Genomic DNA, 15,746 nt, shown 5'->3' with positions numbered 1-15,746 from the left:
CTTGGCCTTAAGGACGTTCTCACGAAAATTTTCCAGTCGATAGTTTTTTTAATTTTTTACGACAGTCAGACAAGGAATTACTTGTGTCAGAAATGCCAAAAAAACATTGGGGGTCACGGACTTCGTTTTAGAGGTAAAGCATGTGAAAAACTACTCTGATTTTGAAGAAGTGGTGCAGGTAATTCAGCATGGTCTACAGGGGTTTATAGTTGAAAATATCGAAGGTGAGTCAACGGAGGCAAACGATTTTAGCCATATTTTGTAGAAGAGGGTCTATTGCTTAAATAATCCCAAATTTTGCTAACGTTTTCACAAAACTTAACCCTTCAAGAGGCATTTGAAACCGCCGCACAGATAAACGAAGTGCTACTGATGAACGGAATTTGATGGTGCATTTTACAAAAAATTCAAACTTCTAGTCCACAGATTTTCTTCATTTTTTCGCTAAACGTCGAAAATCGGTACAGAACATGATTCATCAAAAGAAAAATAGGGGTCACCGAATGTCCAAGATCGTTAAATCCAGGCAAAGCTATAACAACGGCCATCTGTCCTATCCCTGCATTGTTCATTTTATCACTTAGTGCGCGCTCTCATGCATGACGTGGCGAGTGAATTTGAGTGCGCAGTAAAGATGCGCAGAAACAATCCACGGTGGGTAAAAAGATGGCGGCTGTATATTTTACCAAAATGCCTTACGAACCTAACACAGCCTATAAGGCACAAAGAAAGCCTTTTTTTTACAATATTTGTCCTTGTACTAAGCACATTGAGTAGCCTAGATTTGAAGATTTTATAACGTTTCTGTGCGTTTTTATGAACGTTAAGGTTTTTGTGCGCTAAGAACTATGGCTAAATGTACCAGTCGCCATCTTTTTTCCTACGGTGGATCAGCGCCCGCCCCCCGTCACCCATCCGTGGAGCGAGAGGTAGGGAGGGGGTTGGAAGTGTTACCCTGGAAACGCAGATTACCCACCGGAGAGAGGCACCGGGAGAGAGGCGTAGTAAGAAAAAGAGTCAAAGGAACGCGTCCGAGTATAGTGCGTCCTTTTGACCCCAACAGACTGTTTTCCAGTTCAGTGGCACTTGAAAGAACTTTATAATATATTGTCTCCTTTTAAATCGGCCTTGCTTTTCCTCTTTTCCTTAGATCATTAAATTTGTTATAGTTGATTATGATTTTCTTCAGTGACAGGATCGGGTGCAAACTGATGTGAGATGTCATGCATCAGTCAAAAGATTCTCACTGAAAGTTTATTAGCCCTTACTGAAACATCCGGAGATAATCCCACAAATCTGTAGCCGGGGTGTGCAGCACATTTCTTGAAGCCATAGCCTTGCTCCAGGCTCTCGGTCAATGGGACGATCGAAAAAGCAAGCGGGACACAAGCGGGATCAGCGACGAGCGGGATCCGACCTTTCCTTTTGTCTACCGGACCCCGCTCGTCGCCCACCCGCTTGTTCGATTGTCCCCACTGACCGAGAGCCTGGAACGGGCTATTTAAACCCATACCTTGTACTTTTCTTGTCATCCTTTCTAATTAACCATTAATCGAAAGAGGTAAATAAATGATCAACTCTTCCATTCTCAATAGCTGCCAGCTCATATTTATGTGGAAAAAGTAACGCGAATTCAGCAGTTAATCTAGGATGGGAACTTAACTGGAAATTTTCGAGGAGAAATAAAGTGGCAGACATCATTGAAATCCTCACAGTTTTACCATAGATTTATTAGAAAATATTGTGCAATCTAACAGCGTGTATGAGTTCAACTGAAAAGTCTTCTACAGGTAGAGGAAAATTCAACATCTTAAAGCAGCGCCAAAAAACAGCCATCTTGCATCATTACTCTGAAGATGGAAGGAAGGAAGACTGCTTTTGCACGCCAAATCTACCACAAATATAACATTAAGATGTCATCATTCTCCCTACGGCTGTAAACCACGTGATGAAATTCTTAATCTGACCAAGTCTTACACCCTTGCAGTAATTTTTTTTTTCCTTTTAAACCCTGTATCGTCACTGACGTCCCACTGGTAAATTCAGCAGCATATTCTGTCCATGGGGAAGGTATGCAACATTTCGAGAGTGAGACAATTTATCAGCAATTTCTTCGGCAGCTTCCATCTTCCTGAGCACAACAAGGCCTTCGCCTGCCTCTTTAAAGGCATCTGCTAAGAGTTCTGCTCCTTTAGCATCTCCTTCAGCTCTGATGACAGTAGCTTTCTTGTACTGCTCTGCCTGTAAGTGAATGAAACATTAGTCAGCCCATTGTAGTATCACTTTAGGGGATGGGTCTGCATAGAAGTATTGCTACATATAAATTACTTGCCCTTGAAAGGGATGATAGCTCATCACAGAATGCTCCATAGCATTCTCTCAGGATGCCCCCAAAATTTTCTTATCCTTTTATGCCCTGAGGAAGTACAGTGGCCAGTAACGGTTAGCACACTGGATTCAGATCATGCAGTCTATTGTGGTCTTGGGCAAGATATTTAACTCTCAAAAAAAGAGCCTCTCTCCACCCAGGTGTATAAATGGGTACCAGTGAGTTTAATGTTGGGGGTAACCCTGTAACAGATTAGCATCTCATAAAGGGAGAAGTAAAAACACTCGCAGTCTCTGAGTGCTACAGAACCTGGGATAAGCTCTGGATGCATGGAACACTTGGCCTGAAGCAGACCTTACCTTATGTTACCCTTTATTACTTTATAGCCCTGGATGGAAGGAGACTAACCAATCCCATAAACAATTGTCACCTGCCCATTAGGCAAGCAAAGGATAGAATCCACTAGCCCCACAGCAAACTCGACTGGGCTTAGCCCTCAGACAGGGTTTACAGGTAAACAGGTCTGAACCCTTTGGGGGGGGGGGGGGGGGTTAGCATGTTTCCTTGGTGTATTGAACTCCATTTGCTCTCTGGATTTATTTTGTCAAAGTTCCCTTAAATAGAAGAGGCATCCCTTGTTCCCTCAAATTAATCCTAAAAATATCACTTGTTCCCTTGAAATGAAATCACATTCCCTGGAGGCCCTCACATGTACATGTGCACAAGTGTTTGTTCCCTGACAAGTGTTTCTACTTACTTTCTCCACAAGAAATCTGGCTCTTTCTGCTTCCTGCTGGGCTATAAGGTAAAAAAACACACACAAAAATATAAATTATGCTCAGCTTCAATGATAACTACATGTATATGTATGTTATCCTTTCACTCCATTTACAGGGATACCAAGCAAACCACTAATGCACAGCATTGTTTTAGAGTTGTTTTAGTGTGTTCTGTTTCACTTCACCAATCAAAATCACGGAAGGGTGAGGTGATTTTAAGAAGGGATTTTTTCCACTGGATGACATCATGCATCCTTAACAAAATGAGAACCAGACATTTCAGTCACAACATTATTTTGGCTAACAGTGCTTTAATAGTGTTTAGCATATCTTGTATTCCATGATAAGACAGAATTACCCTACAATACTGGTTTACTGCGCTTTCTTTATTTTGTTCATGACAAGAAACAATCACCCAGAGTTTGGTCCAGTTAGATTTTTGCCTGTTGTAATCAGCATTGCTATACTCACCAACTTGTTTCATTTCAACAGCCTCTGTGAATTCTTTGCCAAACGTCAAATGTGTCTGAAGTGAAGAGAGTTGAAACCATAATTACATCATACGTCACATTATTCTCGCATTTTGATTAGTTGTTATACTTATGATCTATTGGAGGAAAGATCCATAGATGATGTCTGTTCAGTAATAGATCACAGATGACATCAAAATGTGGTAAGACCATTGGTGGCACAACAGCCTAATAAGTCGTGTGCCTCTTTTTTGTTCTTACAACATTTGGATGTCATCTGCAATCTATTACTGAACAGTCACAAGGCAATATGGAATCTATTAGCTAAATTTACACCTCATTCACTCAAAGGACATGATAATGATATGATTATATTATTGACCTACATGTATGTGTCTTGAACATGTTCTAAAAGCACACAAATGTACACAGTGGAATTCTTGAACAACATATTTTATTTATTTATCTTTTTTTTACACCACTGAATTGTAATAAATAAGTAAATAAATATAAATATATAATAAATAAATAAATAAATAAATAAACAAATAATCCTCACCAGAGAGATGTCATCTAAAATAAGTCCAAAACTTGCAGCACGCTCTGTCAGTGATTCTTGTACCTTTTGAGAAACCTGCACAATTGAAAGTACAGTTAGGGTTACGCCGAAAATCTGAAGATTTAGCCAGTACCCCATAACTTCTGTGGTCACTACTTAAACAATCACATGTACACATGAGATCCATTCCGTTGTTAATGAATGGAATAGTTTGAAAGCTCACCACTGACCAGTGGCATGCATTACTCCTGCCTTGACAGAAGCATGAAGTATCCAGTAGTGTTATTTCTCTTCCTAAAGGGGATATCAGTTGACCACGTGCTCTCCCTGTCCAGTATATTGTCAATTTTTTTCTAAGCTCCCATTTGATCGCCTGAATGTTGAAAGGTGCCAAGAAAGCAACATGTCTTGCAGATTACGAGCATGACACAGTGATCCTAAACAGTTCAACCCAACAATTGGCCGATGACTTCACTCTCAAAAAAAAAGTGTCCCAGGCAGTAAAAAAAATTAACAAGTGCCCAAATTTCAACTGACAGTACTTACAACTTCTCTCTGTGTGATAAGCTCTCCTGCATCAAACTGGGCCTGAAAAAAATTGGTTTTATTAATATCCACATCATATAATGGCAGAATGAAATCAGAACAGCAAAAGTGTAATACATGTATTATAACATTATTATACAACTCAATGCATCTGAAATTGTCCTTGGTTTCTTCACTCAAGCTACCTGTACATGCAGTAACATCTCCACCTGAGGTCGTTACATTCAGAGCATTGTTACACGTACATGCAAAGGATTGCTACTTTTAAGTGGACCACTGCCTTCAGAAATTTGCAATATCAGTGTCATACAACACATCTGACCTGGGCTGGTCAATTTACAAATTACTTGCCCAGTGGGTACTGATTCAGGAAAAGACAAATAGGCCATACCTAAAAGTACAAATTAGCATTTTGTAAATTCAAGTTATTTTGTATCAATTGACAAGAATAACATTTGACGAGACTATGGTGACTACTTACTACAACAGCCTTGAGAACTTCAGTTGTAATTGATGGAAGAACACGCTCGTCATAGTCTTCTCCAAGGTTCATGTACATTTGGGGTAGTATATGTGGCTGTGGTCTGAACAGGATTCTTAGCGTGATATTGACATTTTGTAGATCTGCAGGACAAACAAGGAACTGTTAGTAATTAAAATTCTTCTCTGGAGTACATGTACATGTAACAAAGGTTATACATTGTATTATATTAACTAATAGCCAGTCAGTTCTTTAAAAAACATTTAAAACAGATCTAAAAAACTAAAATTGTCTGTAAATTTTCGACTGCCTTCTGCGGTCTTCTTCAGAGAATGACGATTTCACGTGATTCACAGAATTTTAATAAGCTGGGACGTTATTGTTCGCTGACCCCTAAGGAGGCAACCAGTGATGCGTAAACCCTTGGGAAGGGTGCTCTTTCATTCACGGAGTTTTTGTCTAAGAAAGAGTGCAAAGATTCCAGAAACAGTCTTTTGTTCTTGCCACTTACACCTGTTTCAAGAATGTTGGCGTAAATAGGATGTATATCGTGGCCGGTTTCCGCATGCTGTTTAATTGCGGAATTGACATTTCCATTAGTTCCGGGCTTGTGTTGGGCCCCCGAGATTTCCAATTTCTTCTGCTTTCCCCAACATATGTGAAAAAACATGTCCTACAGGTCACTTTGTACACAATGCCTTTCAATTGCTCTTTTGTCGGCTGGTCTTTGGGCTTTTTGAAAAAATTTCCCAATGTTTGTACTGGTTTGAAAGCTGTCCTGATGTTTTCGCGGCTCAAAATGCGTTGAATACATTCCGACACTCCTTTCACATATGGAATCGACGCGTATGCCTTTGGATTCTCCTGGGGTCTTGGCTGCGTGCTTGTTCTGTTCGATTCACCAACTGACTTGATGAAGCTCTCGGGATAACCATTAGCTTCTAGATCACTAATAACACGTCGTTTCTCGTTTTGTCTTTGTGCAGTTGTTGATGCAATGCATTTAGCTCGGTCCATTAGAGTCTTAATGACAGCTCTCTTGCTTTGCGCTGGGCTGTGTGAATGGAAGTCTAAATACTTGCTCGTATTTGTGACCTTGCGGTATACACCCACCTCAATCTTACCATCCTCGTTAACGGTGTTGTTAGTGTCCAAGAAGGCTATGCTGTTCTTGCCCATAGTTGTTGTAGGCATCTCTACTGTAAACTGAATATTGGCGTTTATCAAGTTTAAGTGGCTGTGAAAAACTTCAACACCGTCCCTCTTAATACAAGCGTTTGAATCGTCGACAAAGCAACACCACCACTTTGGTCTAACGGGTGAAGTTTCTAACGCTTTCTCCTCAACTTCTTGCATTACAAGCTCGGCGATCACTGCACACACCAGAGATCCCACGGCACACCCCAACACCTGATGGTATTGGGTTCCCTCAAATACAAAATAGCTGTTGAGCAAGAAAAAGGAGAGTAGATCCAGGACTTGGCCTTTGGTCAGCTGTGTGTGATTCCTCCAACATCCTATTACGCCAACATTCTCATCATTCATTCTATTACGCCAATATCCTACATCCTATTTACGCCAACATTCTTGAAACAGGTGTAAGCGGCAAGAACAAAAGACTGTTTCTGGAATCTTTGCACTCTTTCTTAGACAAAAACTCCATAAATGAAAGAGCACCCTTCCCAAGGATTTACACGTCACTGGTTGCCTCCCTAGGGGGCAACGAACAATAATGTTCCAGCTTATTAAAATTCTGTGAATCGTGCGAAATCGTCATTCTCTGAAGAAGACCGTAGAAGGTGGTCTAAAATTTAGAGACAATTTTACTTTTTTAGATCTGTTTTCAACGTTTTTTAAAGAACTATGAGCACAGATCACTCCAACAGTTTTATTTAATAGCCAGTCCGCTGTGCTCTATTGGAGATCTACAAATCTGATTGGCATGGTTCTCCTATCATTTCCTATTTGCTGATAGACAATGATCACACCCACTGCTCTTAAAACCAAAAATTTATCTTAAGTTTAGAATTAAAATTTGCAAATCTGTAGGTTTTGTACTGTAATCCTATGTCTAGTACAACAATTAGACTACTTGCTCTAATCTTGTTTTCTATCAGTGATAGTCAACTCGACTTCGCCCCATTGACTGTTTGCTCATAGAAAAAACTTGGGCTTATAGTCTACTGAATTATTAATTAGAAAATATGTAAAAACAAAATACAATCATCCATTTTTCCCTGCTAGTTCCCAAATCTTTACAAACTAGGGAATTCCTCAAGCCTTTGCTTCTTGGTGTAGAATAACATTTTTGTTCCCAATCTTTTATAGCTAATAACCTCTACAAACACATCTTTTGACATGCAAATCAGAGTTTTCCTCTTCATTTCTTGAAACTGTAAGCAGTGTTAAAAAGAAAACAGTTCAAGCCTTGCTGTTTAAATGTTACCAAGTGATACTCCTCATTACGTACCTTTACTTCCTGTTATCACCGGTACATTTCTAGGTCTGCTACGGACATCAAATATAATAGGTCTTTGAACCCACGGAATTAGGAAATGGGTTCCTTCACCAGTGACATCAGGTTTAACACCTTGAAATCGATCAAATATTACAGCTCGGTGGCCTCCTTCAACTGCAAGAAAAAAAAGTTCTTAACAATTGAACTCTAATTTTGTCCCCTCTGCATCAACTACACCAAAACGATGAAACAGGGAGAGCTTGGGAATTTTCACCATGGGAGACTGTTCTAGCATGAGCACAATCTTTCTTATAGCAATATAGGGGTGGGAACAGGGATGGTGCAGCCAGGGGGTGCAAAAAATGCATTAAATAATAATTTTAAAAACATCACCAGACCCCTTACAAGTTAGCGCCTCTGGTGATCACTTGTAAAAAATCAAAGTATGTAAAAAGTCAAAATATGGTTCCACCATTCATGGGGAAGGCATGACTTCTCAGAAAATTTTAAAATCTTGTTTGTCTGAGATTTTATTTCCTGCATTCTGGGAACATTCCTCACCAAAAATTGAAGGTATACAATGACAGATCTCTAAATTTCCGGGACGAAAACTCAGAGGCCACAGCCCCCTTAAACCCAAAATCAATATCGGTGGAGAAAATAAATGTGACTCAATACCGCACAGTATATTAACTGTTATTCATGATAGTTCATTACAGCGTATTGCACATTAGCCCCTCGTGTTCAATGATATATTAAGTTAACTTAAACGTCATTTTTCAAAAGTTTTACCTTTTTGATACCAACAAAAAAGTACAAAGCACGCAACAGTTTGAAACTGTATCCAAAATTAAGACCACAGCTTACAAGATTGGCCTGCATAAAAATTCTCCTCATACATTTTCAGGACGAATAAACTATCTGCAAACTAGAGCTAATTTTGGATCGTACTATTAAAGAGCTCGACCATGCGAGCCGTCGAAACGGGTCGAAGGCTGTCAAACTAAAATCTTTGATCGGCCTTAAACTTGCGTGATCATTTCCTCAATTCAGCCAAGCTACAAGTAAACTAAATTACACTTTATCTAACCATTGAAAAGAGCTGTATTAACCACGCCACCAATGCCAGCCAGGCCTAAACCCAAGGCAGCAATTCTGTTGAAAAACGAAGCAGCCATCTTGCTCGATACCACGTGAATGATGAAATTATTGCACGAGCCCGCGATTGAAAAGGACAATTTCTGGGGAGGCCACTAACAAAACCCAGGGGCTCCATGTGAGCGGCCTCTTTTCCTCTGTCTGAGATCAAAATGGTGAGCTCTTTGTGGCTTGTAGCTTGAAATTACAAACCATTTTCGTCGTTATTTAGATCATTGAGCGACTTTAAGGCGCTTGAAATATACTTTCGGTATCAATTGAACCCTTTAACTTACAAATATATCGTTGCGGCGAAGAAAAAGCGAAAATTGTCGCGTTTAGTGGTCTTGATACTCAAACCACGTTGTTACTCGCTCGCTTTCAAGTCAAATTTCTAGAACCGAGCATTTGTCTTTTAGTCTTTTCCATTTCGTTTGTAGTTTTACTAATTGACATGTAGCTAGATTATTAACTGTTTTCTCAATTTTTGCTGATATCTTTTATATAAAACCGATGTAAAAAAAAAGTCACCATTATTTGGCTTCGTGCATCAGTATGGGAAACATGTTAGTCTGGATCAGGTGTTATTTTGTTTAATGTTAACAGTCCAAGGGCTTGTCTTTAGTCAGGTTTTACTATTCAAAGTGAATTTTCACTAGGCTAAGTGAAGAGGAAACCATCCAAGTGTTTGTTTCATATAGTAGGGTTTTCATTTAATTCAAAATATTATTAGTAGACATGATTAGGCCGGGTGCCCACAGGCAGCTAACTTTTGCATTTGGGTGACTGGAAAAACTATTTATATGTAAGCTTCTGTGCTGGGCACGTAGGATTTCATGGTTAGGAACCTTTGAGCTCCTTGTAATTTTTCTTACACCACAGCCTTGGTAGGGAAATACAGTTGCGCCCCGCTGGTTCGAGCTCCTGGGAGTTAAAAATAACTGATAGTATATGACTGAAGGGCAATCCAAGAGAAATGGGTTTGAGTTCAAAATAACAGGAATTTCAAATAACTGAGTTTGAATTAGCGGGATCCAACTGTACTTTGGTGAAGTTCTAGCCCAAAAATACAAAAACTGTGCTTTTGAGATCCAAAAAAAAATAAACCATGTTGAATTTAGTCTTTGTCTAGATCTATATTGATGTACCCAGGCAGGTTTTCTTCTATTAAAGGTGAAAACAATTTCATCAAGATTATATTTCCTTTTTCTATAGACGCAGAAGAGGCGTAACTGCGGGCGCTCCAAGCATGGCCGTGGGCATGTTAAGTTTGTGCGTTGTACCAATTGTGCGCGCTGTGTCCCCAAAGACAAGGCTATTAAGAAATTTGTTATAAGGAATATTGTGGAGGCAGCCGCAGTAAGGGATATTGCTGATGCAAGTGTATATGAAGGTAGGTTTCTTTATACTTGGAGCAGTGTTAGACTGTAGCAATTTCAATATTTTGGAGTTACCATTTGGCGCATAAAACCTGTGACAAATGCATCAGATAGACACCCCTAGAATTAGAATTACAGTCGAACCTTGATTATCTGGACTCATTGGGACTAGACGAAATAGTCCGGATAATCGAAAATCTGAATATTAATGAAGAGCAAAACCGTTTAAATAAAGCAACATTTAATCATGAAAAAACACTTTTACAAATCACTTGGAAAACAATATGGTGTACTGTACATCTTGAGCCACTCAACTCTGAGCTAATCTGAACTCATTCGAGTGTTCTTCATTAGTTACAAAGTGTGCGAGCACTGCTTTTGCACTTTAAAAACAAAGCAAACGCCCCTTTTACTGCACTTTTCAATGCTATGGTTTTAAAAAGAATATTGCTACGGATCTTGATCATGACTAATATATATTCATGACAAAACTGGGACTAGAGAAAAAGTCCGGATAATCGAGAAATCCAGATAATCGAGGTTCGGATAATTGAGGTTCGACTGTACCTACTGGTTATGTTCTAATTGTAGATCACCTTTTGCCATTACTTTGTTCCTTTATTTCTTATTTTATATAATGAAGTGACTGATTTTGTTTTAAAATTTGCAGACATTCTCTGTAGGCCCTTTTAAGTTCCTATACTTGTTGCTCTTTCTTATCTCAAGAGAGATGAAACTGAAGACATTAGGAAAAATGTTTGACCGACAAGTCTTTGTGTTCCCTGCTGTTTGCAACAACCATTGTAACATTTCTCACGTCCGATTGTCCACTTTTTAAGGGAAAGATCCATACATGAGTATGTTACACAGGCTGCCTTTGCTATTATCAGTGTTTCCGCCAGTGCGCGCCATTGCGGGAATCCCGCATTACAATCAGAGATGGCCCCCAGAAAAACGAAAAAAGGGCCAATTTGGCCCTCTCCTTTCACAGGCCTGCAGGCTTAACACAGGCAGAATATTTTAAAAGCCATCCCAAGGCTCGAAATTGTGATCGATACGGTTGCCAATGCAACTAACATTTCGTCCTTGGCGACCAAAAATTCTGGTGTAGTCGCCATAATAAGGCTTAATGGCGACTACATTTCTCTGTGCTGACAATCAATAACGGTTATTTTGTCACACATTATGTCCTTCTAGAAAATCATATTGAAAGATCTTTGCTTCTAAAACATTCAACATAAGAAAAGAAGTCAATCCGTCCTCTTGCTTTGCTGTATTGATTCTTTCATATCGGAAAACTTCCAAATGGTTGACCGTGTTTGAAATCGCCCTATAATGCATTGCAAACCCTTGATCATTGACTACGTCATGTATGCCTAAGGATTGTTCTCTTGTAATGCACGGATCCTTCATACTAGTAGTATCTGATTCAAAAGAAACTTTATTGGGTAGAAACACTTCAAAAATCACTTTCTATTAAATTTTGTCCTAGATCATGATAAACTGCTTTATTTTCCTTGATACCCTGATGCATTTTTTTCCTTCTGTAGCTTTCAGTTTATTGGCCCCTTTTCTAAAAAATATGGCCCTAAAAAAGATCTTCAGGGGCCACTTTGGCCCTCAAGTAAAATTTTCTGGCTGAAACACTGATTATTGGCCTCTGTTAGTGGCATTTATCCATTAGGAGGCATTTTCCAAGGAACATTTCCTCCCAGTATTCAGTTTCGTCAAAGTTTCTGGTAATTTACCTCCTGTTGTGGTAAACATATTCCAGGGATAAAATATGCAAGTTCATGCTGAGGTAAGTTTCATCTCTGTCATAAGTACAGGGATGGAAACTTAATGACTTTGCACATACAGTGTAAATACACTTTCTTAATCCCAAATGAATTTGCCTTGAATTTCTCCCAGGATAAACCACCTTTGTTGGCAAAAATTCATTATGGGGAGAAAGTCATTGTGCATGAATTTTGTCTTAGCATGTGTATTAATGTACGAAAGTATCAAGAATAAGCCCAAGTCCATAGAAGTTCTTCTTGGATTCTCACTTGACATTTTCTCTACAGTGTACCCTCTTCCCAAACTTTATGTCAAGCTTCACTACTGTGTTAGCTGTGCAATCCACTCTAAGGTTGTCAGGAATCGCTCCAAGGAAAACAGGAAGATCAGGGTCCCGCCTCCAAGGTTCCCACGCAGGGTAAGAGTTCTTTTTGTAATATTATCCAGGTTCTGTGTTCTCTCTAAGAGGGGAGGAACATAATAGGGGAGGGGAGAAGCGCAGGCTCCTTTCCTGAACAACGGCTGGTAGTCGAGCCTAATAATATTGCATTCTGATGTTGAGCCTATTTTTTGGTAGGTCTTAAAAATCACTTTCTGAAATTGTACCAATGTTCTGTTGTTGTCAGGTGCTGATAGCATCGATTCCAATCACATTCTTTTTCCTACACTTGACTTTACCTGTACAGTGTACTTCTTTGAGGGTGCTATAGTGGGATCTTGTGAAGAAAATAAAGAATACCCCGAAATAAAAAAAAACAAACAAACAAATACAAAGAACTCTTTTCCAACAAATGATTTGCCATGGCAAGAAATTTATGTTCTTCCTAGAAGTGTAACTGTAGACTCCAAAAGCAGAGAATTCCAGTATAAATTTGTACACAGAATTGTTAACACCAGTAGAGCTCTTCACAAAATGGGCATTGTTATCTCATCAATGAGTATGAAAAATCTGAGGAATCCCTTGGGCATCTATTTATTTATTGTGAAATTAACTCCAGCTTGTTGCTTTCAGTAACAGAACAGCTTATAGATTATTTGAACACTTCTCCTATAACTTTTGGGTTTTTTAGAGAAGACTTCCTTTTCCTAAATCATATTAGTATCCTTTGTAAGCATCTTCCAATGCCGAGGTCTCAATATAAACCATCCCTTTCATTGTTGCAAGCAACATACAAGTTACAGCTTACCATAGAATTTCATAACAAAAAATGGAAAGAACTGTCCACTGTTGTTCAATAGTACATGTAGCTATCTAAACAGATGTAATGTATAAAGTTAATCACATATAATATACATGTAGTGAGAATACTCCCTTGTATTGTTTTGCATCACACCGTTATCTTTCTTCAGAAGTATTCATGTAAGTAGCAGGGCTGTCAATAAGGGCTGTAACCTGTAACGCCTGCTATGGCTGAGTATGTTTAATGTACCCTGGATGTTAGAGGTGAACTGGACTGTTGTTGATACAAATCACCTGAGTTTCTTACGGGTGTGAAGATTAAGGCTACAGTTGACTCAAAACGTAATGACAGCCCTGAGTACATTTACACTCTAGCTTTCATTTTTATTATTTTCTTGTACGTGTATATTGCCAGTGAAATGTGACTTTTTGACTTTGTATTACGTGTTAATGAGCTGTAACTATGTTGTGTTGTTTATGAATAACAAATATAAAAAGCAAAACAAAAAGCAAACAAACAAATGTACCATACAATGTCCCAGTGTCAACAAGCATTACAGAATGCAATAATTTACCAGCACCCAGTTATTGCATGTGTCTGTGGTACATAGGTTTCTGGGTTAAGTGTTTTTGTGAAGGGCTGATCTAGACAGACAATTTTGGAAATTCATATTTGCAAATGTGTAAATTGTTTTCAGGGCTGTCATTAAGGGCCGTATCCCATAGTACAGTACGGCTGAGTATGCTTGATTTTTCCTTGGTGCTATGGGTGAAATTGCCTGTTGTTTCAAGATAGAATTCACCCATAAAGTAACAAATTTGCTACAGGTGTGGAGAATAAGGCTGCAGGTGACTAAAAACTTGATGACAGCCCTGGTTTTGTGTAAATCAAACTTGCATGTAAAACTTGCCTCAGTCTGTTATGTACTGGGTCTTTAGATTCAGTGTTCAATATACACTATAATAACTATGAAGCCGTCCTTAACTTTTTTTCTTGTTCACCTTCTAGCCTGACAATCCCCAGGGACAACGTCCAGGAGGTGTTGGACCGCGTCAAACTACTGCAGCATAAAATTGCCTGTAGTTGAATCCAAAGGGATCATATAATTAAAAGAAACTTACATTAAAAGTGTTGTGTGGTTTTGAAATTTACTGAAATAGCCTGTGCACAGGATTCCCAGATCTGTGGAGATGTGGAGAGACTTTACTTGCAGAACTTGTTTGAGTTGGAAGTTGTTGAACTGTCTATACAATGTCACTGGTGGGTTTTTGCTGAAGTGATACATCAGCTGAGCATGAAGTGTGTAGGTGTCTTGTCTCATTTATAAATCAATAGTGATTTAGTTGCATTTATTTCCTTTTTTCTCCTTTACATGCCGTGATGGGTAAATCCCTTTGCAGATTACAAATGTTAAGTAGACAGAGATGAAAAATAAGATGTAGTTTTCAGCTAACTGCTAAAGCCCCAGTGATTTGCATGTTATACTGTACAACAACTGACAAATTAATGCATCTCCAACAACAGAAGATTGAAGATCTATTTTTGCACAGTTTTTAGAGGAAAATGGTTCAGAAGCCTGGCAAACATCAAAGAGACGATTTATGTTGGAAGGTCCCCTGCACATCTTTTTGTTTTATGCTCATTGACTCTGCATGAATTACATAATCGCAATGCTTCTACTGGTTAGTTCTATAAGCACACATAATCACCTTTTGTATTTCCCAAGTTTTGTGCAGGGTTAACTCCCCAAATAGCCAGCAAAAACATGCAACAAAAAACTTTGCCGGTTTCCCTCTATTCACTATGATTTCAGAGATCACTAAGTCCTGCAGTTTGATAATAGATTGACTGGAGGGTAGTAATTGTCCTCTTCATCTTCCCCATTCTCTTGTCATCCTCCAACCCAGTCTTTTTTCAGAAATGTCTATCAAATCCCATAGGACACTAACTTGTCAAGGTACTTGCTAGGTATTTGCTAGTTGGTGTGACTACTGCCCCTGAAACTCTCACAATAAAAAGGATTGTCTACAAAGTTTTACCACTGCACTTTTTTTTGGGACATAGAGATTTGGGAACAAGACTTCCGTAAATGTTCGAGACTCAGCCTGTACCAGTCTCTAGGTCAGTGAGCGCTCTCCGATTTCTGTCCCAGACCCCGCTCGTCGCTCGCCTGCTTTTAAAATTTAAGGATTATACTAATTTAAAAGTAAAAGGTGTGGTTAAAATTTTCTTACAGCTTAAGTGTTACAAGGAGAAGATGGCCCAATTCCAACTTCGTGAATGTGCCTTTCCAATATTCTGGGTCCGCCTAGTTCCATATCATTAACTATTTGTGCTCTCATATCCTGACATATTCAAGGGGACACCATCGTGTTATTTGCAGTATGAACGCATTTCTGTTCACCTTGCATTGTGCAAGGTGTGAATGAATTGTGATTTTAAATTTTAATCAAACAACTGTATTACTATGTCCAAAAAGTACGACGTAAAGAACAAAGTTTAGCAGAAAAATTAGAAAACAAAATCCTGATAAGTCATGGAATCTAGAATAACTATTTTCAGGAAGAGCGCTTGTAACAACTAGATCACAATTTTATCTCATTATCTCGATCAGTGCCCGAATTAACCAAGGTAACGATAAATACAGC

General features: G+C 38.9%; 2 protein-coding genes across 2 annotated transcripts; one reads left to right on the top strand and one right to left on the bottom strand.

Moving 5' to 3' along the window:
* Window positions 1–1,700: 1,700 nt before the first annotated feature.
* LOC145470469 (prohibitin 1-like) lies at window positions 1,701–8,819 on the bottom strand. The gene is made up of 8 exons (XM_081454287.1): window positions 8,713–8,819; window positions 7,635–7,796; window positions 5,165–5,307; window positions 4,684–4,725; window positions 4,138–4,212; window positions 3,580–3,634; window positions 3,087–3,127; window positions 1,701–2,241 (listed from the first exon to the last, which is right to left on the bottom strand). Exons 1-8 carry the CDS (start codon window positions 8,798–8,800, stop codon window positions 2,020–2,022), a joined length of 828 nt encoding a protein of 275 aa, XP_081310413.1. The 5' UTR covers window positions 8,801–8,819; the 3' UTR covers window positions 1,701–2,019.
* Window positions 8,820–8,871: 52 nt separating this feature from the next.
* LOC145470476 (small ribosomal subunit protein eS26-like) lies at window positions 8,872–15,138 on the top strand. The gene is made up of 4 exons (XM_081454294.1): window positions 8,872–8,935; window positions 9,975–10,152; window positions 12,205–12,335; window positions 14,107–15,138. Exons 1-4 carry the CDS (start codon window positions 8,933–8,935, stop codon window positions 14,167–14,169), a joined length of 375 nt encoding a protein of 124 aa, XP_081310420.1. The 5' UTR covers window positions 8,872–8,932; the 3' UTR covers window positions 14,170–15,138.
* The last annotated feature ends 608 nt before the right edge of the window (window positions 15,139–15,746 follow it).

The sequence above is a fragment of the Orbicella franksi genome, chromosome 15 (assembly GCF_964199315.1).
Source record: "Orbicella franksi chromosome 15, jaOrbFran1.1, whole genome shotgun sequence".
NCBI lineage: Eukaryota > Metazoa > Cnidaria > Anthozoa > Scleractinia > Merulinidae > Orbicella > Orbicella franksi.
Note: the sequence above shows the minus strand (reverse complement) of the source record. Positions and strands in the feature narration are given on the sequence as shown.

Bases quoted from the DNA above. Each gene is read 5' to 3' on its own strand.
- LOC145470469 (XM_081454287.1), bottom strand. From the start codon at position 8,800: ATGGCTGCTTCGTTTTTCAACAGAATTGCTGCCTTGGGTTTAGGCCTG. The intron at 4,213-4,683 runs GTAAGTACTGTC...TCAATTGTGCAG, and splicing joins TTATCACACAGAGAGAAGTT to GTTTCTCAAAAGGTACAAGA. The intron at 3,635-4,137 runs GTGAGGATTATT...TCTTCACTTCAG, and splicing joins TTTTAGATGACATCTCTCTG to ACACATTTGACGTTTGGCAA.
- LOC145470476 (XM_081454294.1), top strand. The intron at 10,153-12,204 runs GTAGGTTTCTTT...TTTTCTCTACAG, and splicing joins TGATGCAAGTGTATATGAAG to TGTACCCTCTTCCCAAACTT. The intron at 12,336-14,106 runs GTAAGAGTTCTT...TTCACCTTCTAG, and splicing joins CTCCAAGGTTCCCACGCAGG to CCTGACAATCCCCAGGGACA.